At 47.1% G+C, this 24,425-nt stretch overlaps 1 protein-coding gene across 1 annotated transcript in view; it reads left to right on the top strand.

The window, feature by feature from the left end:
- The first annotated feature begins 14,892 nt into the window (after positions 1 to 14,892).
- The window catches only part of LOC144672528 (Fc receptor-like protein 2), a 29,045-nt gene continuing 19,512 nt past the window's right edge, over positions 14,893 to 24,425 (top strand). Inside the window, exons 1-4 of the mRNA XM_078534367.1 lie at positions 14,893 to 15,001; positions 17,536 to 17,796; positions 21,830 to 22,102; positions 23,159 to 23,299. Coding sequence (XP_078390493.1) covers positions 14,893 to 15,001; positions 17,536 to 17,796; positions 21,830 to 22,102; positions 23,159 to 23,299 — 784 coding nt within the window. The remainder of the gene's footprint in view (positions 15,002 to 17,535; positions 17,797 to 21,829; positions 22,103 to 23,158; positions 23,300 to 24,425) is intronic.

The raw sequence follows: 24,425 nt of genomic DNA, 5'->3' as shown, positions 1-24,425 counted from the left end.
CACATAATAGGCACACATAATAGAGCCACACGTAATAGGTACACATAATAGAGCCACACATTATAGAGCCACACATAATAGGCACACATAATAGGCACACATAATAGAGCCACACGTAATAGGTACACATAATAGAGCCACTCATAATAGGCACACATAATAGAGCCAAATATAATAGGCACACACAGTAGAGCCACACATAATAGGCACACACATAATAATCACACATAATGGAGCCACACATAATAGGCACACACATAATAGAACCACACGTAATAGCAACACATAATAGGCACACCGTAGAGCCACTCATAATAGAACCACACATAATGGAGCCACACATAATAGGCACACAGAATAGAGCCACACGCAATAGAGCCACACATAATAGGCACACATAATAGGCACACATAATAGAGCCACACGTAATAGGTACACATAATAGAGCCACTCATAATAGGCACACATAATAGAGCCAAATATAATAGGCACACACAGTAGAGCCACACATAATAGGCATACACATAATAAGCACACATAATGGAGCCACACATAATAGGCACGCTTAAAGAGCTACACATAATAGGCACACAGAATAGAGCCACACATAATAGGCACACATAATAGAGCCACACATAATAGGCACACATAATAGAGATACACATAATAGGCACACACAATAGAGCCACACATAATAGGCACACATAATAGAGATACACATAATAGGCACACATAATAGAGCCGCACATAATAGAGCCACACATAATAGGCACACATAATAGGCACACATAATAGAGCTACACGTAATAGGTACACATAATAGAGCCACTCATAATAGGCACACATAATAGAGCCAAATATAATAGGCACACATAATAGAGCCACACATAATAGGCACACACATAATAGGCACACATAATGGAGCCACACATAATAGGCACACACAATAGAACCACACATAATAGGGCCACACATAATAGAGCCACTCATAATAGAACCACACATAATAGGCACACATAATGGAGCCACACATAATAGGCACACATAATAGAGCCACACATAATAGGCACACTTAATAGAGCCACTCATAATAGAACCACACATAATAGGAACACACAATAGAGCCACACATAATAGAACCACACATAATAGGCACGCTTAAAGAGCTACACATAATAGGCACACAGAATACAGCCACACATAATAGGCACACATTATAGAGCCGCACATAATAGAGCAACACATAATAGGCACACATAATAGGCACACATAATAGGAACACACAATAGAGCCACACATAATAGGCACACATAATAGAGATACACATAATAGGCACACACATAATAGGCACACATAATGGAGCCACACATAATAGGGCCACACATAATAGGCACACATAAAGGGCACACATAATAGGCACTCATAATATAGGCACTCATAATGGGCACACATAATAGGCACACACAGTAGAGCGACACATAATAGGCACACTTAATAGAGCCACTCATAATAGAACCAGATGTAATAGAGCCACACATTATATGCACACATAATAGAGTCACAGATAATAGGCACACGTAATGGAGCTAGTTTGACTGTTTCCCTTGGCTTCGGGCCACAGTCATGAAAGTCTCTGCTTTAACGCTGGAGTTTGTGGTTAGAATATACCACACTTATGGCAGCTGCAGAGATACCTCTGCCCGTGTTCACCTCTGTTAAGAATGCACTTCAATCCTGGCAGGGCCGCTTTGTCGTGGGGGTTGGGGGTGGTGGGGTGGTGGGGTGGGGGCGGTGTGTGTGGGGAGGAATTTCCTCTTTTTGCTTATCTGATCAGCAGGCACACTGATGTCACTGCGCAGTCGCCTGGTGCACGGGCAGTGTAGAACACACTGGGTCCGCTCCGGAGAGAACTGACTGTCGCAGCCGTCTCCTCACCCTGGGTAAGTACAGTTCCTGGAATTTCCCTGCTGCAGGATTTTAACACTGAGGTCGTTACTCACCCAAAGGCTCCTTCGGCAGCGCCTTACAAACCACCGACCTCTAGAAGCGCAAGGGCGGCAGGTAGATGGGAACACCGGCACCTGGAAGTTCCCCTCCGAGCCACTCTCCATCCTGACTTGGAAATATATCGGCTGTTCCTTCACTGTCACTGGGTCAAAAACCTGGAACTCCCTCCCTAACAGCACTGGGTGTACCTACACCACACGGACAAAATCCTGGAACTCCCTCCCTAACAGCACTGTGGGTGTACCTACACCACACGGACAAAATCCTGGAACTCCCTCCCTAACAGCACTGTGGGTGTACCCACACCACACAGACAAAATCCTGGAACTCCATCCCTAACAGCACTGTGGGTGTACCTACACCACAGGGAAAAATTCTGGTACTCCCTCCCTAACAGCACTGTGGGTGTACCTACACCACACGGACAAAATCCTGGAACTCCCTCCCTAACAGCACTGTGGGTGTACCTACACCACAGGGACAAAATCCTGGAACTCCCTCCCTAACAGCACAGTGTGTGTACCTACCCTACAGGGACAAAATCCTGGAACTCCCTCCCTAACAGCACTGTGGGTGTACCTACACTACAGGGGACAAAATCCTGGAGCTCCCTCCCTAACAGCACTGTGGGTGTACCTACACCACAGGGACAAAATCCTGGATCTCCCTCCCTAACAGCACTGTGGGTGTACCTACACCACAGGGACTGCAGGGGTTCAAGAAGGCAGCTCACCCACCACCTTCTCAAGGGGCAATTAGGGAGGGGCAATAAATTCTGCACCCAGTCAGTGAAGCCCACATACCCTGATTGTTTTTTTTTTTACGTACCCTGTAAGGGGTTGATGATGGCGATGTGGATTACCGGGGGTGTGTGTGTGTGGGTGTGGGTGTGGGGGACGGGGGTGTGGAAGGGTCGTGAGGGAGGGTAGGTGTTTGGTTGTTGGGAGCCAGCCAGTGTGACTTGGAGTGATCTACGACACGTTTAACAGAAACGGTTTGTTGTGCCGCTCCCTGGAAATGTTCACCCTCTTCTGACAATATCCAGGAGGCATTAAACCAAAGACATATACAGTGGTGTTATTTTGTCTGTTTTGTTTTTTTTTACAGTTTATTCCTCCTCAAATGCCAACAATCGTTTGCAGTATATATTTATTAAAAAAAAAACAGGTTCACATTGAACTGGGATCAATATGGGACTGGGATCAATTGACCAAGGTCTAACACAGGCTGGATGGGCCGAATGTCCCCATTCTGCCTTGCCTAACCCGATGATTCCATTTCTCAGGTGAACAGAAAGAGGGACGATTGACCTGAAGCCTCCACAGAGCGAATAGAATTGCTGCTCGGGCATTCCAAATGAAGTTCATCTGTCTCCTTCAGATCTTCTGTAAGTGGGCGTCGGGTATTAACATTGCCTTTGAAAATAATAACAATAATAGTAAACTGCGTGACTGACAGCTAATCAAAGTTAAAAGCTTAGTTCTGTAACAAGTATCCAGATGCTTAAGCACTAGTGTCAGGTTCTGGGGTGGGGGGGGTCAGGTTACTCATGACACTATAATAGGGAAGGAAATATTGCAGCTAATGGAAATTAGAACTGAAAGCAGAAAAGCAAATCTGTTACGAAAGAGAATAATAAAAATAAAAGATGCGCAGTTTCAGGTCGATGACCTTTGATTTCACGGCTTTTGGTATCAGTCCTAACTCCCCGGGCCGATGACGCTCAACTGCAGCGACAACCGGGGTAAATTTCAGAGATAAAAACAAAAAGCTAAAAGCTACTGCGGATGCTGGACATCCAAAACACAAACAGGATTTACCTGGAAAAAACTCAGCAGGTCTGGCAGCATCGGCGGAGAAGAAAACAGTTGACGTTTCGAGTCCTCACGACCCTTCGGCAGAACTGGAGTATGGTTAGGAGAGGGGTGAAATATAAGCTGGTCTAAGGTGGTGGGGGGGAGGTGGGGAGAGAGAAGTTGAGGGTGGGGTGGTTGTAGGGACAAGCAAGCAGTGATAGGAGCAGATAATCAAAAGATGTCACAGACAAAAGGATCAAAGAGGTGTTGAAGGTGGTGATATTGTCTAAGAAAAGTGCTAATTAAGAATGGATGGCAGGACACTCAAGGTACAGCTCTAGTGGGGGTGGGGTGGAAAGACTGGCAAGGTATTAGTTGTAGTTTTAAAAATAATGGAAATAGGTGGGAAAAGAAGAATCTATATAAATTATTGAAAAAAAGGGGGGAGGGGGGAAGAAACGGGGTGGGGATGGGGGGAGGGAGAGGTTAAGATCTAAAGTTGTTGAATTCAATATTCAGTCCGGAAGGCTGTAAAGTGCCTAGTCGGAAGATGAGGTGCTGTTCCTCCAGTTTGCGTTGGGCTTCACTGGAAGAATGCAGCAAGCCAAGGACAGACATGTGGGCTAGAGAGCAGGGTGGGAGTGTTAAAATGGCAAGCGACAGGGAGGTTTGGGTCTTTCTTGCGGACAGACCGCAGGTCAATTCAGGTTCAGTCTGATGAGTGGCCATTGGCGTCCTAACCAGGACAAGAGCTGGTAAAGACTCTCCCCAAACTTTGGAGAGTGCCCGTCGCCCCTTGACCACCCAGAGCAGCAGGGAGCACGGTTACTTCCACACCTGCGTGTTCCGAGCCCCCCCTCCTCGACCCTCTGCTCCAAGTCACACCCCATCCTGGCTTAGAATGATGTCCGCCTTACTTCACAGCCACTAGGTCGGAATCCTGCAGCTCCCCTGCCTCACACCGCACTGCGGGTCTACCTCGACCTGAGAATGCAGCAGTGGTTCCAGAGGGCAGCTCAGTGAAACTGGGTCAACGCCAATGAGGGCTGGGTGAACAAAAATATATATATATACATATATAACTGCCCTTTCCTCAATGCCCATGCCTAATGCATTAATCCAGGTTTAGAAAGCAGTCAGGACGAGGGAGAGAGAGAGGGAGAGAGAGAGTCTTGTGTGTGTGTGTGTGTGAAAGAGAGAGAGAGAGAGATAGTCTTCTGTAAGTGAGAGAAAGAGAGTCTTCTGTGTTTGTGTGTGAAGGAGAGAGAGAGATACAGAGAGAGAGAGAAGGTCTGTGTGTGTGTGTGAGAGAGAGAGAGAGACAGACAGAGAGAGAGAGACAGAGAGAGAGACAAAGAGAGAGTGCGAGAAAGAGAGGGCATTCTTCGTGTGTGTGAGTGAGAGCCTTGTGTGTGTATATGTGAGAGAGAGAGAGAGAGAGTGTTCTTTTAGTGTGTCTGTGTGTGTGTTAGAGAGAGAGATAGGCAGAGAGAAAGAGAGAATCTTCTATGAGTGTGAGAGAGAGTCTTGTGTATGTGAGAGAGAGAGAAAGAGAGAATGTTCTTTTAGTGTGTCTGTGTGTGTTAGAGAGAGGACAGGCAGAGAGAGAATCTTCTATATGTGTGAGAGAGAGCCTTGTGTGTGTGTCTGTGTGTGTGAGAGAAAGAGAAAGAGAGAAGGACAAAGAGAGATAGTGAGAGAAAGAGAGGGCATGCTTCGTGTGTGTGAGGGAGAGAGAGAGAGAGAAAGAGAGAGTGTTCTTTTAGTGTGTCTGTGTGTGTGTTAGAGAGAGAGACAGGCAGAGAGAGAGAGAGAATCTTCTATGTGTGTGAGAGAGAGAAAGAGAGAGGGACAAAGAGAGAGAAGAGGGAGAAAGAGAGAGAGAGAGAAAGAAAAAGTCTTCTGTGTGTGTGAGAGACAGAGACAGAGTCTTATGTGTCTGTATGAGAGAGACGGAGGGGGGGAGAGACGTTTCTGTTTGTGTGCGTGAGGCTCTGAGAAAGATAGAGGGGGAAAAAGTCTTGTGTGTGTGTTTGTGTGAGAGAGAGAGGGAGAGAGAAAGAGAGAGGGAGAGCCTTCTGTTTATGTGTGTGTGAGAGAGAGGGAGAGAGAAAGAGAGAGGGAGAGCCTTCTGTTTATGTGTGTGAGAGAGAGAGGGAGAGAGAAAGAGAGAGGGAGAACCTTCTGTTTATGTATGTGAGAGAGAGAGGGACATCGACTTCTGCTTGTGTGTGAGAGAGGGGGAGTCTTGTGTGTGTGTGAGAGAGGGTAACAGCGAGAGAATAGAGAGAGAGAGAGAGCAAGAGTCTTCCTTGTGTGGGACAGAGAGTTGTTTGTTTGTGTGAGAGAGTTTCTGTTCGTATGTGTGAGAGAGAGTCTTGTGTGTGTGCGTGTGAGAGAGAGGGAGATAGTCTTCTGTTTGTGTGTGTGAGAGAGAGAATCGTGTGTGTGTGTGAGAGAGAGAATGCTTTGTGCGTGTGTGTGCATGCTTGTGTGTGAGAGAGAGAAGAGAGAGAGGGGGAAAAAGAGTGTCTTCTGTGTATGTGGGAGAGAGGGTCTTGTGTTTGTGTGAGTTAGAGAGAGAGAGCCTCCTGCTTGTGTGTGTGTGAGGGAGAGTCGTGTGTATGTGTGTGTGAGAGAGAGGGTGTTGTGTGGTGTGTGCGTGTGTGTATGTCTGTGTGCGTGTATGTGTGTGAGAGAGAGAGAGAGAGAGGGAGAGAGCCTTCTGTTTGTGTATGTGAGAGAGAGAGTCATCTGTGTGCCTAAGAGAGACAGAGGGAGAGATGTCTGTGTGTCAGAGACAGTCTTGTGTGTGTGTGAGAGAGAGTCTTCTGTTTGTGTGTGCGTGAGATAGAATCTTGTGTGTGTGTGAGAGAGAGCGAGTCATGAGTGAGTGTGTGTGAGAGAGAGTCACCTGTCTGTGCGTGAGAGAGAGTCGTGTGTGTGTGAGAGAGAGAGAGTTGTGTTTGAGTGTGAGAGAGATAGAGAGATAGGCCTTGTGTGTGTGCCTGTGTGTCCGTGTGTGAGAGAAAAAGGAAGGGAGGGAGTCTTGTGTTTGTGTGCGCAAGAGAGTCATCTGTGTGTGTGGGAGAGAGAGAGTCATGTATGTATGTGCCTGTGTGTCTATGTGCGTGTGGGAGAGAGAGAGAGAGACAGAGAGAGAAGAGAGAGAGAAAGAAAGAGTCTTCTGTGTGCATAGGAGAGTCGTGTGTGTGTGTGAAAGAGAGAGAGTGTGTGTGAGAGACAGTGTGTGAGATTGTGTGTGCGTCAGAGCGAGAGAGAGTATGTGTGTGCTTGTGAGACACAGAGCAAGAGAGAGAGTGTGTGTGTATGTGTTTGAGGGAGAGTGTCTTATGTGTGTGTGCCTGTGAGGGAGAGAAAGAGAGAGTATTGTGTGTGTGTGAGAGAGAGAGAGGGGGAGACAGCCTTCCATTTGTGTGTGTTTGAGAGAGAGAGAAGCGAGAGAGGCTTGTTTGTGCGTATGTGTGAGAGAGGGATAGAGTCTTGTGTGTGTGTGTTTGTGTGTGTGTGCCTTTCTATGTGTGTGAGAGGGAATGAGAGGGAGAGTGTCTTCTGTTTGTGTGTGTTTGAGAGTCACCTGTGTGTGCGAGAGGGAGAGAGAGAGTCATCTGTGTGTGTGAGAGAGAGAGAATCTTGTGTGTGTGAGGGAGAGTCTTGTGTGTGTGTGTGAGAGAAAGAAAGTCATCTGTGTGTGCGTAAGAGAGAGGGAGGGTCTTCTGTGTGTGTGTGTCTGTGAGGGAGAGAAAGAGAGAGTATTGTGTTTGAGAGAGAGAGGCAGAAAGAGAGAAGAGAGAGAGATAGGGAGTATCTTCTGTGTGTGTGAGGGAGAGAGAGGCACAAAGAGAGAAGAGAGAGAGAGTCTTGTGTGTGTATATGTGTGAGAGAGAGAGAGTCACCTGTTTGTGTGTGAGAGAGGGTCGTGTGTGTGCGTGTATGCTTGTGTGTGAGAGGAGAGATAGAGTATTGTGGGTGTATGTGTGTGTGGGAGAGAGAGAGAGAGGGAGGGAGCCTTCTGTTTATGTTTGTGAGAGAGAGTCATCTGTGTGCGTGAGAGGGAGAGAGAGTCGGCTGTGTGAGAGAGAGAGAGTATTGTGTGTGTTCGTGTGTGAGAGAGAGATAGAGAGTCTTGTGTGTGTATTTGTGTGTGTGTGTGTCCGTGTATGTGTGTGAGAGGGAAATAGAGGGATAGAGTCTTCTGTTTGTGTGTGTGAGAGAGAGATCCATCTGTGTGTGCATGAGAAGGAGAGAGAGTCGTGTCTGTGTGTGAGAGAGAGTCTTTTGTGTGTGTGTATGAGAGAAAGAGAGTCATCTGTGTGCGTGAGAGAGAGAGGGGTGTCTTCTGTTTGTGTGTGTGTGAGAAAGAGTTGCGTGTGTGTGAGAGAGTGTCTTCTGTGTGTGCGTGTGTCTGTGAGGGAGAGAAAGAGAGGGAGACAGCCTTCTATTTGTGTGTGAGAGAGAGAGAGAGAGGCAGAAAGAGAGAAGACAGAAAGATAGGGGGAGTCTTCTGTGTGTGAGTGAGAGAGAGAGACACACACAGAGAGAAGAGAGAGAGTCTTGTGTGTGTGTGAGAGAGAGAGGGAGAGTCACCTGTGTGTGTGGGAGAGAAAGGGTCCTGTGTGTGTATGTGTGTGCGTGTGTGTGTGTATGAGACAGAAGGGGAGATAGAGTCTTGTGTGTGTGTGTTTCCGTGTTTGTGTGTGTGAGAGAGAGAGGGAGAGAGTCTTCTGTTTGTATTTGTGAGAGAGTCATCTGTGTGTGCGAGAAGGAGAGACAGCCGTCTGTGTGTGTGAGCGAGAGAGTATTGTGTGTGTGTGTGTGTCAGAGAGAGAGATAGAGAGTCTTGGGTGTGTATCCGTGTATGTGTGTGAGAGGGTAAGAGAGGGTGAGGGTCTCCTGTTTGTGTGAGTGACAGAGATTCATCTGTGTGTGCGAGAGGGAGAGTCTTGTGTGTGTGTGTGTCAGAGAGAGAGAAAGGGCGAAAGTCTTCTGTTTGTGTGCATGAGGGAGAGATCCATCTGTGTGTGCCTGAGAAGGAGAGGGAGAATCGTGTGTGTGTGAGAGTCTTTTGTGTGTGCGTGAGAGACAAAGAGTCATCTGTGTGTGCGTGAGAGAGAGGGTCATGTGTGTATGTGTGGGGGAGGGGTGTGAGAGAGAGAGAGGGAGGGAGTTTTCTGTTTGTTTGTGTGGGACAGAGGGTCGCCTGTGTGTGTGAGAGAGAGTATTGTGTGTTTGTGTACGTCAGAGAGAGAGGGAGAGAGTGTGTGTGTGAGAAAGAGAGTCATCTGAGTTTGCGTGAGAGAGAGAGTTGTGTGTGTGTATGTCCCTTTGTGTGTGTGAGAGTGAAAAAGAGGGAGGGGGTCTTTGTATGTTTGCGTGTGTGAGAGATAGGGAGAAACTCGTCTGTGTTCGTGTGAGAGAGTCTTGTGTGTGTGTGTGTGTGAGAGAGAGAGAGGGAGCGTGTCTTCTGTTTTTGTCCGTGAGGGAAGGAGAGCCTTGTGTTTGTGAGTGTGTGTGTGCTTGTGTGAGAGAGAGAGTCATGTTTGTGCTTTTGAGAGAGAGAGAATGCCTTCTGTGTGCGTGGGACAGAGTCTTGTGTGTGTGAGAGAGAGAGGGAGGGAGAGAGAGAGAGTCTTGTTTGTGTGTGTGTGTGAATCGTGTGTGTGCGTGAGAGCGAAAGAGAGAGAATAGAGAGAGAGAAAGAGAGGGTCTTCTGTGTGTGTGGGAGAGGGTCTTGTGTGTGTGTGGGTGTGAGAGAGAGAGATAGGAGTATTCTGTTTGTATGTGTGAGAGAGGGAATGTCTTCTGTGTGTGTGTGTGCATTTGAGAGACAGAGATAAGAGAGAGAGAAAGAGAGCCTTATGTTTGCGTGTGTATGAGAGAGAGAGGGAGGGAGAGAGTCTTCTGTTTGTTTGTGTGTGAGAGAGTCTCTCGACTGTGTGTGTGTCTGTGAGAGAAAGGGAGAGAGTCGTGTGTGCGAGATAGAGTCGTGTGCCTGGCTGTGTTTGAGAGAGAGAGGGAAATAAAGCAATGTTTTTAACTCAACCCGCCTTTGAAAATTCACCGTTGCATTTATATTAAAAAGATGGATGGTTTAAGATTTTTTTCCCCCCCCCTCCGCCTCAAGGGAGTTACCGGGCTAATATTTTACAGCCAGCTTCTTTCCAACAAAGCGTTGCATTACGTTCACCTGTTTAATGTTATTTCCTGTTCAAATCCCATCACGGCCGCCGGTGGACATTGAATGAAACCCATTCATAAACAGTGCAACGCTGCTATGCATTTGGGATTACAATCAAGCCTCAGTCATGGGGAACCACGAAACTATGGTTAGTCGTTGTGGGTGGGGGGTAGGAGAAAAAGCGTATCTTTCCATGCATGCCTTTTGTCCAAGGAGACGTGCAGTGCCTCTCTGGTCTGGCCGACAGCACATGCTGTTAATGTTGCTGACCCTTAAGCTGTCTCCCAAGCGGCCGGGCAAACCCCATTGGGCTTATGACAAATGAGCTCTCTCAAGAAATTCTGGCCCTTGCCGCCAAAGAATAACACAATCGCGTTACTGACGTTAGAAGAATGAAACTCTTTCGAGTTATCAACAGTCACAGATTGCAACTCTTTTGAGTACAATCACAGTTCTTGGTTTCTGGGAAACTCTTTCTAGTTATCAACAGTCACAGATTGCAACTCTTTCGAGTACAATCACAGTTCTTGGTTTACCGGGAGTGAGGACATGAACCCACAACCCCCTGATTCAAAGGCGAGGGTGCTATGAACTGAGCCACAGCTGACACTTCTAATTCCATGAAACTCTTTCAAGTTATCAATAGTCACAGATTGCAACTCTTTCGAGTACAATCACAGTTCTTGGTTTACCGGGAGTGAGGACATGAACCCACAACCCCCTGATTCAAAGAACGAGGGTGCTATGAACTGAGCCACAGCTGACACCTCGCTCGAAGAATGAAAGGTGACCTTATTGGGACATGTAAGATTATCAGGTGCCTTGACGGAATAGGTGCTGAAGGGATCTTTCATTAGAGGCGGTTTTTTTTTTAAAAACTTCTTCAGAGGGACGTGAATCTGTGGAACACTCTTCCCCAGAGAGTAGCTGAGGTAGAGTCATGAGGTTTTTTTTTTAAGGGAGAGGTTTCTGGACTAACAGGGGGGAATCAAGGTGTATCTGGGGAATCCAGGGGGGAGTAATGGTCATCATTAAATCAGCCGTGATGTTTCATTTTATTTTGAATCACTGGACAAACCAGCCCAGTGACCGAATCGTACTCTCCTGCCCCTGATCCCTCTTTTCACACGTTCACCTCAAACAGAATTTGGAAAGGAGTGAATGTCTACGGTAATGTGACATTCATGCTGCCTCTTTCCCAATTGCAGTGCGAGGCATTTTTATTTATTTTTTTTGGTTGTCCGCTAAAAATGAATAAAGAGCCTGTCTGTCACCTTAATGCGTTTTTAACGAGGGTTTCATCTACTTTAATGACCTTAAATTAAAGTGGGCAGCTCAACATGTTAAGCCACACCTCGTGTCCCGTTACCCAGCCCTGATGCCATGGGCCTGGGCATTTATTATGGCCACTGTGGTCAATCCAATTTTACCGTGAGCTCATTTGTCACCTCTCAGGCAAAGCGTTTCAGGTTGTTAGCAATCACTGAGTGGAAAAAGGGTCCCTCACTCCCCGCTGCATCCCTTGCCCAATACCCTCAAGCTTGGCGGAGAAGAGCACAGTTGACGTTTCGAGTCCCCATGACCCTTCAACAGAACTAAGTAAAAATAGGAGAGGGGTGAAATATAAGCTGGTTTAAGGGGGGAGGGGGGTGTTGGGACAAGTAGAGCTGGATAGAGGGCCAGTGATAGGTGGAGATAACCAAAAGGTGTCACAGACAAAAGGACAAAGAGGTGTTGAAGGTGGTGATATTATCTAAAGGAATGTGCTAATTAAGGGTAGAGAGCAGGACAAGCAAGGTACAGATAGCCCTAGTGGGGGTGGGGTGAAGGGAAGGGATCGAAAAAGGCTAAAAGGTAGAGATCAAACAATGGGTGGAAATACATTTAAAAATAATGGAAATAGGTGGGAATAGAAAAATCTATATAAATTATTGGAAAAAAAACAAAAAGGAGGGGGGAAGAAACGGGAAAGGGGGTGGGGATGGAGGATCTAAAATTGTTGAACTCAACATTCAGTTCTGTTGAAGGGTCATGAGGACTCGAAACGTCAACTGTGCTCTTCTCCGCCCATGCTGCCAGACCTGCTGAGTTTTTCCAGGTATTTCTGTCTCTGTTTTGGCTTTGGATTTCCGGCATCTGCAGTTCTTTGCTTTTGACCCTCAAACTTTGTGTCATCTTACCTTTGGAAACAACTGATCTTTGTCTCCAACCCTTTCTCTTTTCAAGTAAAGTCCCCGTTGTGGACGGGTAACCCAGGGTAATGCTCTGGGGACCCGGGTCCAAACCCCATCCGCCAAATCTGAAGTCTGGGAATTCAGATCCTGATGGGTGTTGGTGGTAAAAAAAAAAAAGCATCTGGAAATCCACTGCCCTCATCTAGAGTCTGGTCTGGCCTGGGCCTTCACTTGACTCTTAATTTCCCCCTGAAAGAGGGCAATTCGATAATATAAGTGTCACCCCTCAGTGATGACTTCCGCAGATTAGCGTGTTAGGTCAGGCTGAGAATGGGACGCAACGAATGACATATGGATTGCAATTCTTTCTGTTTTACAGTGGCCGTCACACGTCACGGGACCACGCAAGGTAAGGAAGGCACGGCAAATTCCTCATCAATAAAAACAAAAGCTCCCAAACCATAGCCGGACGACAAAGGAAGATCAGGCCAACAGAGTCAGCCTCGGGGTTCAGCCCGCAGTGTGCTCCGGTGGTGGGGGGGGGTGTACAGTTATCACTTACATTGATTGAACTTGCATTGTAAATCCAGGGGCATCATCGGCCAATTTGGCACCAAACTTGAACTCCACCACCGTACGTCAAGGGCAAAATAACTTCGAATGATGTTAAATGCAGGTGTTGGAGGGATAATAATGAGTTGATGAATAATTGGCTGGGTGGGTAGACAAGCCCTCAATGCGGTAAAGACAAGGGTCCAATCTAATCACTGTGGGTTATGTTGTGCGCCTGAGCCTTCAGAAGCCATGAGACGAAATGCCACACGCTATTGGAAAAAAAAACTGAGGCCAATATCATGAAACGGCCGATGGAAGCGAAGGATCAATGAATAAATCATGACCCGGACAGAAATACAGAGGATAGTTCCATATTTGTGCCTCCTAAGAGGAGATGAATGTGCAGTGGTCTCTGGTGCAGGTCCTTACCAGCACCAATGGGCTTCCTGATCGACGTTACTGAAATGCTGCACCCTAGTGGACACAGTTGGCACAGGAAGAGGGCACGAATTTTGGAAATTGAGTTGAGCCGCGGGTGATTTTGAACCCAACTGCAGCAGCATATAAAAGGACTGCCAGTGTCCAGTGGCGTACCACAGGGATCTGTGCTCAGTCCCCTATTATTTGTCATTTATATCAACGACATAGACTATGTGGGGGGGTAGGATTAGTAAGTTTGCGGATGGCACACAGATTGGCCGGGTGGTTAACAGTGAGGTTGAGTGTCTTGGGCTACAGGAAGATATAGACGGGGATGGTCAAATGGGCAGATCAGTGGCAGATGGAATTTAACCATGAAGAGTGTGAGGTGATACACTTTGGAAGGAGTAATGTGACAAGGAAGTATTCAATGAACAGCATGGCACTAGGAAGTTCTAAGGAACAAAGGGACCTTGGCTTGTGTGTCCATAGATCTCTGAAGGCGGAGGCGACATGTTAGTGGGCTGGTGAAAAAGGCATATGGGACACTTGCCTTTATCAGTCGAGGCATAGATTACAAAAGTAGGGAGGTCATGTTGGAGTTGTATAGAACCTTGGTGAGGCCACAGCTGGAGTACTGTGTGCAGTTCTGGTCGCCACATTATAGGAAGGATGTGATTGCACTGGAGGGGGTAAAGAGGAGATTCACCAGGGCTTTTCCTGGGATGAAACGTTTAAGTTATGAAGAGAGGTTGGATAGACTTGAGTTGTTTTCGTTGGAGCAGAGAAGACTGAGGGGCGACCTGATCGAGGTGTACAAGGTTATGAGGGGCATGGACAGGGTGGATAGGGAGCAGCTGTTCCCCTTTAGTTGAAGGGTCAGTCACGAGGGGACATAAGTTCAAGGTGAGGGGCAGGAGGTGTAGAGGGGGGTGTGAGGGGAAAATAAAAACATACCCAGATGGTGGTGAGGGTCTGGAATGCGCTGCCTGGGAGGGTGGTGGAGGCGGGTTACCCTCACACCCTTTAAAAAAAGCACCTGGATGAGCACCGGGCACGTCATAAACATTCAAGGCTATGGGGCCAAGTGCTGGTCAATGGGATGAGGGAGGTAGGTCAGGCGTTTCTCACGGGTCGGCGCAGACTCGATGGGCCGAAGGGCCTGTTCTGCACCGTGTGTGTGATCCTGTGATTCTGATGCTGACCGGCGAAGCGGGTGGACAGGTGACAGGTGGAATTTGAAGGTGGTAAGTTTCCAACCAGTGAGCCAGCTGACCAGCTTCGGACACCATTCAACCAGCGCCGTTAATGCAACTTCGCCTGAGACGCACGGGTCCAATTCCGGCGCTTGGCCGCTGTTCCTTGGCGCTGGCAAGGGTGATGGGTGTTCGCGGGATGGTGAGTACACCAATCCCTTCTACGGGCCACACACAAATGCACCACTTTACACGTCGCTCCTCGAGCATACGGCTCGATCGATCGATCGATATGGAGCATTGGGTTTAAACACCAGGCGGAAACACTCACTGCACTTACTATGGTGTAGAAAGTTCAACAGCATATCTATTTTTGCCTTTTAGCAGGTCTTGGAGTAACACTCCAGATTATACCTCCCAGCAGTGGATTCATTAAAGAAGGAGATAAATTAAAACTGCAATGTGCAGGTTCTAGTGCACATGGATATGTTTCTTGGTATAAAGATGGAAAACCCTTGACCAGTGATTATAAAAATACTTACGAAATGGATGTGGGCAGTGATACTGGAGGGAGTTACACGTGTAAACCGCGTTACGAGTGGACGCTGCCTTACAAGCGGCTGACAAGTAACCCTGTGGAAGTGGTTACCATCGGTAGGTGAACTTTGACATTTATTAATATGGAAAACTGTCAAAAAAAAAAAACGATCCACATTTTACAATACACCAGTCACGACCTCCCAAGCGCTTGACAGCTAGTAACTCTTTCGAGTTATCAACAGTCACAGATTGTAACTCTTTCAAGTACATTCACAGTTCTTGGTTTTCCGGGAGTGGGACATGAACCCGCAACCACTCTGATTCAAAGGCGAGGGTGCTATGGACTGAGCCACAGCTGACACCGCTTAACAGCCAGTAATGCGCACCAGTCACGACTATGCTTTCGATGAAACGTTAGCCCACTTACCTCAAACAAGGTACCTCAAGAGTGTCGAGCGCTAAGAACTGAATGAACAGCTCTGCGAATGTAGAGGGTTGTTCTTCTTCCAATACTGCCCTGTCGGGCTCTTTTTTTTCGGACACACATCGGAGAGGAAAGATTGGGCCTTGAGCTGACTTTTAAACATGGCACTGTGGCGCTGGGAACAGCCCTGACATAACGTGCGTTTCACAGTCCAGGGTCAGCTTGGGGAGGAATTTAAATAGTTCTATTTTAAAGGTATGCCAAAAATAGATGACCCTAGGGTACATATTCCCAAATATTTTCAGGTAGCAGTAAATCTCGGCAAGGCTGGTTTAGAAAATGAATTACTTTTGATTGATTTGAGCAGGAGCAATAGCAAGGAAGGCAATAGGTTTCTAGTCATCAGCTGGAGAATTGAGTACATCTCTGGACACCTTGAAGTGCGTCAAGGTCCCAAAGAGGCCTCAGGCCTGGCTATAAGTGACGGGGGTTTCCACGTAAATGGGGAATTGGAGATTTCCCTCTTTAGGGAATATATATGGAATTAAAGGCCTAACAAATGATGAGGGGTTTGATATAGCAAGCGTGGTGAAATAGCTTCCCCCCCCCCCCACCTTTTTAAATTATTATTCATTTATGGGATGCGGATATACGCTGGCGAGGACAGCACCTAATGGTATTGTTGCTGGACTAGTAACCAGAGAAGGGTAAAGGTAATGACCTGGAGATCTGGGTTCAAACACTGCCACGGCAGGTGGTGCAATTTGAGTTCAATTTAACTCTGTGATTGAACCATTGTCGATTGTTGTAAAAAAAAAACCCATCTGGTTCACCCATGCCCTTTAAGGAAGGAAATCTGCCGTCCTTAACCATTGTCGATTGGTGTAAAAAAAAACCATCTGGTTCACTAATGCCCTTTAGGGAAGGAAACTTGCCGTCCTTAGCTGGTTCCAGTCTGCATGGGGCTCCAGACTCCAGACCCGAAGCCATGCGGATGACTCTGAAAAATGCCATCTGAACAAAGACAATTAGGGATGGGCAACAAATGCTAGCCTCACCCAGTGGTGCCCACACCCTGGTTTTTCAATAAGTGGGAGACAACTCTGCGGGAATAGTTCATTGTCCCCCTTGGTACACAGTAGGCCAGGATCAGAAATAAGGGGCTTGCAAGGAAGGTCCTGGACTATTCGTGTGTGACTTTAATCATCACATCAACCGGACAAATCAAATTGGCAGCAGTGGCTTGGAATGCGAGTTCCCCAACTGTATCCCAGACATTTCCTTGGAACTGCACGGCTGTAACATAGCAGGGGCTAGTCTGTTTTGCAGCGGGTAACATGTAATGAGACGGGATTACTTGAGCACCGCGGGGTGAATGCTCTCTTGGCAACAGTGATTACTGTCATTATAGTATACTGTATACTGTTACCATATTATAATACAGTATCACAGAATTTCACGTTCAGTCTGAGAGTGAGAAATGTGCAAGTGGTGCATCAAACTTAAATAAGGAGGGTTGGAAGGGTGTGAAGCTGGAGTTGGCTGTAGTGGAAAATAAGGTTTAAAAAATAAAAAAACAAAAACAGAATTACCTGGAAAAACTCAGCAGGTCTGGCAGCATCGGTGGAGAAGAAATCAGTTAACGTTTCGAGTCTTCATGACCCTTCGGCAGAACTGAAGTATAGTTAGGAGAGGGGTGAAATATAAGCTGGTTTAAGGTGGGGGGGCGGGGGGATGGAGAGAAGTTGAGGGTGGGGGTGTTGTGGGGATAAGCAAGCAGTGATAGGAGCAGATAATCAAAAGATGTCACAGACAAAAGGATCAAAGAGGTGTTGAAGGTGGTGATATTGTCTAATAAAAGTGCTAATTAAGAATGGATGGCAGGACACTCAAGGTACAGCTCTAGTGGGGGTGGGGTGGAAAGACTGGCAAGGTATTAGTTGTAGATTTAAAAATAATGGAAATTGGTGGGAAAAGAAGAATCTATATAAATTATACCAGCCTTAAATGTATTTTAACAATGGAGCATCATAATCCTCTGGGGTAGAGAATTCCAAAGATTCATATCCTTTGAGTGAAGTAATTTCTCCTCATCATACATGCGACTGCCATCATTTATATATATATATATATATATATATACACGCAATGTGGTTTCAAGCCTTGTGAATTTCTTAATATGATATAATCAAATGTATATGTTTGATGTGTTTCATATTTACAGCTCCTGACATGAAAGTTAGTCTGGAAATAAAACCAAGAGCCGCGCTGACAGGAGAGGGAATTAACATGGTCTGCTCGTCTCATGACTTGGAAAAGGAAGGCACGGTGTTCTGGCACCGAAATGGAGAGGTTATTCGATGGAGTCATAGGCTTTACCAATACATTTATAATGCCAGAACTGCAGATGAGGCATCATATCGCTGTGGCTTCCGAGTAGGTTACAGGATGTGGCTCTCTCCGACAGTGAACGTCACCGTAACAGGTAAGGTCACTTGGCTTGGTTCACTTGCTGTGAGGCTGCAGCAGCGTTTCCAAAGGTCCAAAGGGAGCGCTATGTCAAGACCTTTACTTAGCCCATTTCGATCCCTTCACCCCACCCCCCACTAGGTCTATCTGTACCTTGATCGTCCTGCTTTCTACCCTTAACAAGCACATCCCTTTAGATAATATCACCACCTTCAACACCTCTTTGTCCTTTTGTCTGTGACATCTTTTGGTTATCTCCACCTATCACTGGCCCTCTATCCAGCTCTACCTATCCCACCCCCTCCCTTAAACCAGCTTATATTTCACCTCTTCTATTTTTACTTAGTTCTGTTGAAGAGTCATACGGACTCGAAACGTTAACTGTGTTCCTCTCAGCAGATGCTGCCAGACCTGCTGAGTTTTTCCAGGTATTTTTATTTTTGTTTTGGATTTCCAGCATCCGCAGTTTTTTTTTTTGCTTTTAAATTTTCCCTATCCTTGTCTTCTGCCAGAGGGTCAAACTCAGCTGGTGGAGAAGTAACGGTGCGGAAATGCTGCAGTCCAATAGCAACACATAACAACCTTCAATTATTCAGTGATAAAAACAAAAAGCGAAAAGCTTTTCACTTGCATTTCCCCTAACTTAGTCTACTGCATTCGTTGCTCCCAATGCGGTCTCCTCTACATTGGAGAGACCAAACGCAAACTGGGCGACCTCTTTGCAGAACACCTGCGGTCTGTCCGTAAGAAAGACCCAAACCTCCCTGTCGCTTGCCATTTTGACACTCCACCCTGTTCTCTTGCCCACATGTCTGTCCTTGGCTTGCTGCATTGTTCCAGTGAAGCCCAATGCAAACTGGGGGAGAAGCACCTCATCTTCCGACTAGGCACTTTACAGCCTTCCGGGCTGAATATTGAATTCAACAACTTTAGATCTTAAACTCCCCCTCCCCCCATCCCCACCCCGTTTCTCCCCCCTCCCTTTTTTTTCAATAATTTATATAGATTCTTCTTTTCCCACCTATTTCCTCTATTTTTAAATCTAAAACTAAAACTTTGTTAGTCTTTCCACCCCATCCCCACTAGAGCTGTACCTTGAGTGTCCTGCCTTCCATTCTTAATTAGCACTTTTCTTAGACAATATCACCACCTTCAACACCTCTTTGATCCTTTTGCCTGATTATCTGCTCCTATCACTGCTTGCTTATCTCCACAACCACCCCACCCTCAACTTCTCTCTCCCCCCGCCCCCCACCTTAAACCAGCTTATATTTCACCTTTCTCCTAACTATACTCAGTTCTGCCGAAGGGTCGTGAGGACTCGAAACGTTAACTGATTTCTTCTCCACCGATGCTGCCAGACCTGCTGAGTTTTTCCAGGTAATTCTGTTTTTGTTTTCAATTATTCAGTACCGGTTAATGTAACCCAACTCAAGAATGTTTTGTTTTTAATCTCCTTCTGCCCTTTATTTGCTCATTTGGAATTGGAATTGGAGTTGGGGAGGTAACAGGTACCAGTGAAGCTCAGTTACTGAATTAAGCAATATAAAAAAAGCTGTCGGGGCTGTTGTAGAACCAATTCTCGGCGTGGGTTAAGCCTCTGATAAACTATAAGCACAGAAGTGTTTTATTTTTGGCTTTGTTTACCCCACCATTAGATCTAAAGGTTGCCTTGCAAGCCGACCCACCTTTGGTTTTGGAAGGAGATTTTCTAGATTTGACTTGTCGACATACATACGAATTTTATTGGATGCACACAAATGTTGAATTTTACAAGGAAGGTTCACAAATGAGCATTTTTTCAATGACCCTCCACAATCAAAAAGCCACATATCACGTTCAGACCAATAGTTCCAAAGACAGTGGACTTTACTATTGCAAAGTCGGATTTATATCATCAAGAAGTGCCCATGTTCAGGTTAACGGTATGTATACAATGTTTCGATCCGCGAAGTCCCTCTTAAATGTGTGTCCTTACCCCTGATGTGCAAAAATGCAAGAGGTTTGGAACCAACACCAAACTCCACCTCTCTGCACCACATCTGGCGTGTTTTGCCCCTACAATAATTCTGTAACCACCTATGCCGATTAAGGCACTATCAATCCCAAGACCGTGTTAACAATATAAAAAAAAACCTCCTGCTAATAACTAACCCTCCCCCTTTTCACCACCCCTGCCATAACTAGATACCGGCGACCAAACCAAGGAGGGTTCACCTGCCCAACAAGGTGCAATCCTCCCCGCCTCCAAAGTTGCATCGATGCGTTCACACAGTGGCCAAGACATTTGAGTGATTCCTGCGAGGAACAATTATTTCTCTACCGGTTGACACGTTTTTTTTAAAAATAAAAATGATTATTCTTTACGGTCAGGCAGCCTCCCTCTACGCGTATTTCCTACTTTGTGTAGATATAGTCACGGGCTCCTATCCTAAACTGGGTGATGGTCGATTAAGATACCCTTGTGACCACAGTCTGTGTGCAACACCACCACCCATGCGTCGACCTGGCAATGGGAATCCCAAAGATTTTTCCTATCTACAGATGGTGACACCACTGGGTAGTGAGGGGGCGATGCAGTCATGAAGGGCTGTGGACTTCAGAATTGGCGCTCCTCATGCTCTTGTGCTGCAGGTAGTGATCTCCTCAGGAGTCCTCGCCTGATCGAACGTCTACCCAGGATGGGTTCTCTCCTATCATGGCATGTGGGCATCACTGGCAAGGGCCGTCTCGGTCGCCCATCTCTGATGGCCCTGGAGCTGCGAGTCCCTCAGGGCCACTCCGGAGGGGCGGTTGCACTTTGCTGTGGGTCCGGGGGGGTCCAAGTGTGGGCCAGACCGATCGAGGGCAAGCACCGAAGGACATTAGCAAACTCTAAAAGGCATAAGGCGTAGGAGCAGGAGTGGGCCCTTCGGCCCATCGAGTCTGCTCCGCCATGCACTGAGATCATGGCTGATCTGATAATCCCTAGCTCCACCTTCCCACAACCCTGGATTCCCTGACTGACTATAAGTCTGTCTAACTCAGCCTTGGGTATACTGAAGGACTAAGCCCCTACAGCCTTCTGCGGTAAAGAATTCCACAGATTCACTACCCTCTGAGAGAAGAACTTCGGATTTTTCATCTTCTTAAGGACTATCCAAGATAGTTTCAGGGTCCCCATAGCTGAGACTGACCCTTCGATCCCAGATTTATTTTTATCGAACGAGCGCCACTCGAACATTGGCCTAGGTCTCTGGGTTTCTAGACCAGTAGGCTGAGCAACTCCCCCGCCAAACGCCTCCACACCTGCAAAGTTTTTACTTGCTTGTATTTCCGACCCCCAGCAACGCGCACTTGATTTCTATTCAACTGAAGATCTTGCCTCTCGCGAATTTCCTCTTTGGGGTAGAGCACATTAACCATCGAATGGCTGCACTGAGCATCAGTGTGGCTGAAAAAAGAGAGGTGTCGAAGTTTTTCATCTTGCACTCATCAGGACGCTACACAACCAATATGGGGGTTGGGGGGGTCGGGGGGGGTGGAATATAATGTTTGTGAAGATTGCGCCGATTGCTTCACATGGAGAATGCATCAGTGATGGCGACTGAGAGTTAATTGATCAGCGTTAAGGTCGAAGCAAAAATCCTGTGGATGCTGGAAACCTGAAACGATAGCTTGGAAAAACTCAGCAGGTCTGTCAGCCTCTGCGGAGAGGGGCACAGTTAACATTACCAGTCCGCATGACTCTTCATCAGAACTGATAAGCATTGTTGCCTTTCCCTTATCTTGCCATTCTGGAGAAGTGTGCTGATGAGTGCAAGACAAAAAGCTTCGACATGTCTCTTTTGTTCACCACCACCCCACCCCCCAGAGTATATCATTTTCCCTCAAGCGAAAAACTGGGAGTAATTTCTCCAACAATAAAGTCTCTGGGTGTTGGACAATAGGGCGGCTGGTGTGATGTTAAGTATCGACGCCCCTCGTGGCGGTTTTCGGTATTGCCTCATTCTCAATATTCACACCCGCTGTTTGGCCCTCCTGATAACAACGCCTAATTCTTTGGACAGAACGCTTTGCTGAACCGAGATTGAGCACTGAAAGCCAAATCTTTGAGGGGGAGCCATTACGTTTGGAGTGTTTTGCGGAAACGAAGCGACCCGGAATTTCGCTGCAATACTCGTTTTACAGAGATGGCGAACGCCTGCCTGACAATCCCTATGGGGGCAATGAATTCAGTCGAGTAGCTTCGCTGGGTGACTCTGGTGGTTACCTCTGCGAAGCAGAGGCTTGGCCTTACAGTTTGAGGAAGAAGAGCCAGACGGTGTACATCTGGGTGAAAGGCAAGTACATGCAACAGTCATCACCTTTCCAGTAAACACTTCATTCAGACATTAATATATATATATTTTTAAATTCATGGGATGACAAACCACATTTACCGCCCACCCCTAGTGGCCCTTTCTCGGGAGGGGTTGAGGGGGCGGCAATTGGCAGTCAAACCTCATTGCTGTGGGCCTGGAGTCACATGTAGACCAGACCAGGTAGGGATGGTGGGGCAGCAGTGAACCAGATGGGTTTTTTAGAACAATAACGGGCACCATCCGAATTCTAACTCCAGATTTCTATTGAATGCAAATTCCACCATCTGCCCTGGACGTCCTGGGCTACCAGTCCAGGGGGCAATACCACTATCCCATCGCCTCCCCATAGTGCCTAACAATCAATGTCAAGGGGGGACTGATAAACCTATGTTTTTCCCTCCTTTTTGTTTGCATTTGTGAGGCAGTGTATTTACCCAACGATTATTTGGCACTCCCTCTTCAATGCAAGGGCAAAGCCTGGTGTGAAACACAGCAAGACCCATTATTGAATATCGCCCATGTTATGCAATCACCGGCGATATATTGACCGGCCCTGTCTTTGTCTTTGCTGGGACAGCAGAGGTAGCAGGGCTACTAAATCAGACCATCTTTCATCACTTGCTCGCCCTCAAAAACTATTGCACTCAGGTTCCGGGCAGTTCGAGGCCCTCAGGACTCATTTCACCTGCTCGCCGAAGGCAAGGCTCTCCCCAACCCTGTAAGACGGTCAAAGAGGCGATCTACTGGCCGGTTTGCCAGCATGAAAATCGGATCGTCTCAGTTCTTGGAAACAATCAAACTCTTTTGAGTTATCAACAGTCACAGATTGCAACTCTTTCAAGTACAATCACAGTTCTTGGTTTTCCAGGAGTGGGACATGAACCCACAACCCTCTGATTCAAAGGTGAGGGTGCTATGAACTGAGCCACAGCTGACACCTCCCTTGTAAACCATCAATGTGCACGTTCCCTTAGACATGACAGGGCCCCATTGTGTTGTTGTCGTTGTTATTTTTTAATGGTGCCTGCGAACGAGGCTATTGCGAGGCGTCTGGAGACTCGATGCGAGGTGCGTTTGGAATTCACCGCGATCATGGGCGTTACTCATATGCAAAAGGGCGCGACGAACAGCGCAAGTTCTGTTCCAATATTGGCGACCATGTGCGATCGCTGTCAGGTTTGACATTCCTGCTCCCGCTGAGAGAACAACCGAGTCATGTCCCTTACAATCGTGCTCGGGAATTCGTGAGTGATGTTCAGGTTCTACCTAGGGCCACTCAGCTCCTGACCTCATGACAGCCTCGGGTCAAACGTAGACTAAAGAGCTGAACTCCCGAGGTGAGGTGAGAGTGACTGCCTCTTGACATCAAGGCCTCATTTGACCGAGTGTGGCATCAAGGAGCCCTGGCAAAACTATGGGAATCAGGGGGGAAAATTCTCTGCTGGTTGGAGTCATACCTAGCACAAAGGAAGATGCTTGTGGTTGTTGGAGGTCAGTCATCTCAGTTCCAGGACATCACTGCAGGAGTTCCTCAGGGTGGTGTCCTCGGCCCAACCATCGTCAGCTGCTTCATCAATGACCTTCCTTCCATCATAAGGTCAGAACTGGGGTTGTTAGCTGATGACGGCACAATCTTCAGCACCATTCGCAACTCCTCAGACACTGAAACAGTCCACGTCCAATTGCAGCAAGACTTGGACAATATCCAGGTTTGGGCTGACAAGTGTCAAGTAACACTTGCACCACATGAGTGAGAATCTAACCATCGCCCCTTGACATTCAATGGCATTATCATCACTGAATCACCCACTATCAACATCCTCTGTGTTAGCATTGCCCAGTCACTGAACTGAAGTAGCCACATAAATACTGTGGCTACATGAGTGAGTCAGAGGCTAGGAATCTTGCAGAGAGTAACTCACCTCCTGGCTCCACAAAGTCCACCATCTACAAGGCGCAATTCAGGAGTGTGATGGAATACTCTCCACTTACCTGGATGACTGAAGCTCCCACAACACTCAAGAAGTTCGACACTGTCCAGGACAAAGCAGCCCCGCTTGATTGCTACCCCATGCACAAACATTCACTCCCTCCACCACCGACGCACAGTAGCAGCAGTGTGTGTGCCATCTACAAGATGCACTGCAGGAACTAACCAAGGCTCCTTCGATAGCACCTTCCAAACCCACAACCACTACCATCTAGAAGGACAAGGGCAGCAGATAGATGGTAACACCACCACATGGAAGTTCCTCTCCAAGCCTCTCACCATCCTGACTTGGAAATATATCAGCCATTCCTT

Source organism: Cetorhinus maximus, chromosome 38 (genome assembly GCF_964194155.1).
Source record: "Cetorhinus maximus chromosome 38, sCetMax3.hap1.1, whole genome shotgun sequence".
NCBI classification, from domain to species: domain Eukaryota; kingdom Metazoa; phylum Chordata; class Chondrichthyes; order Lamniformes; family Cetorhinidae; genus Cetorhinus; species Cetorhinus maximus.
This window is presented reverse-complemented; position numbering and strand designations above follow the sequence as displayed.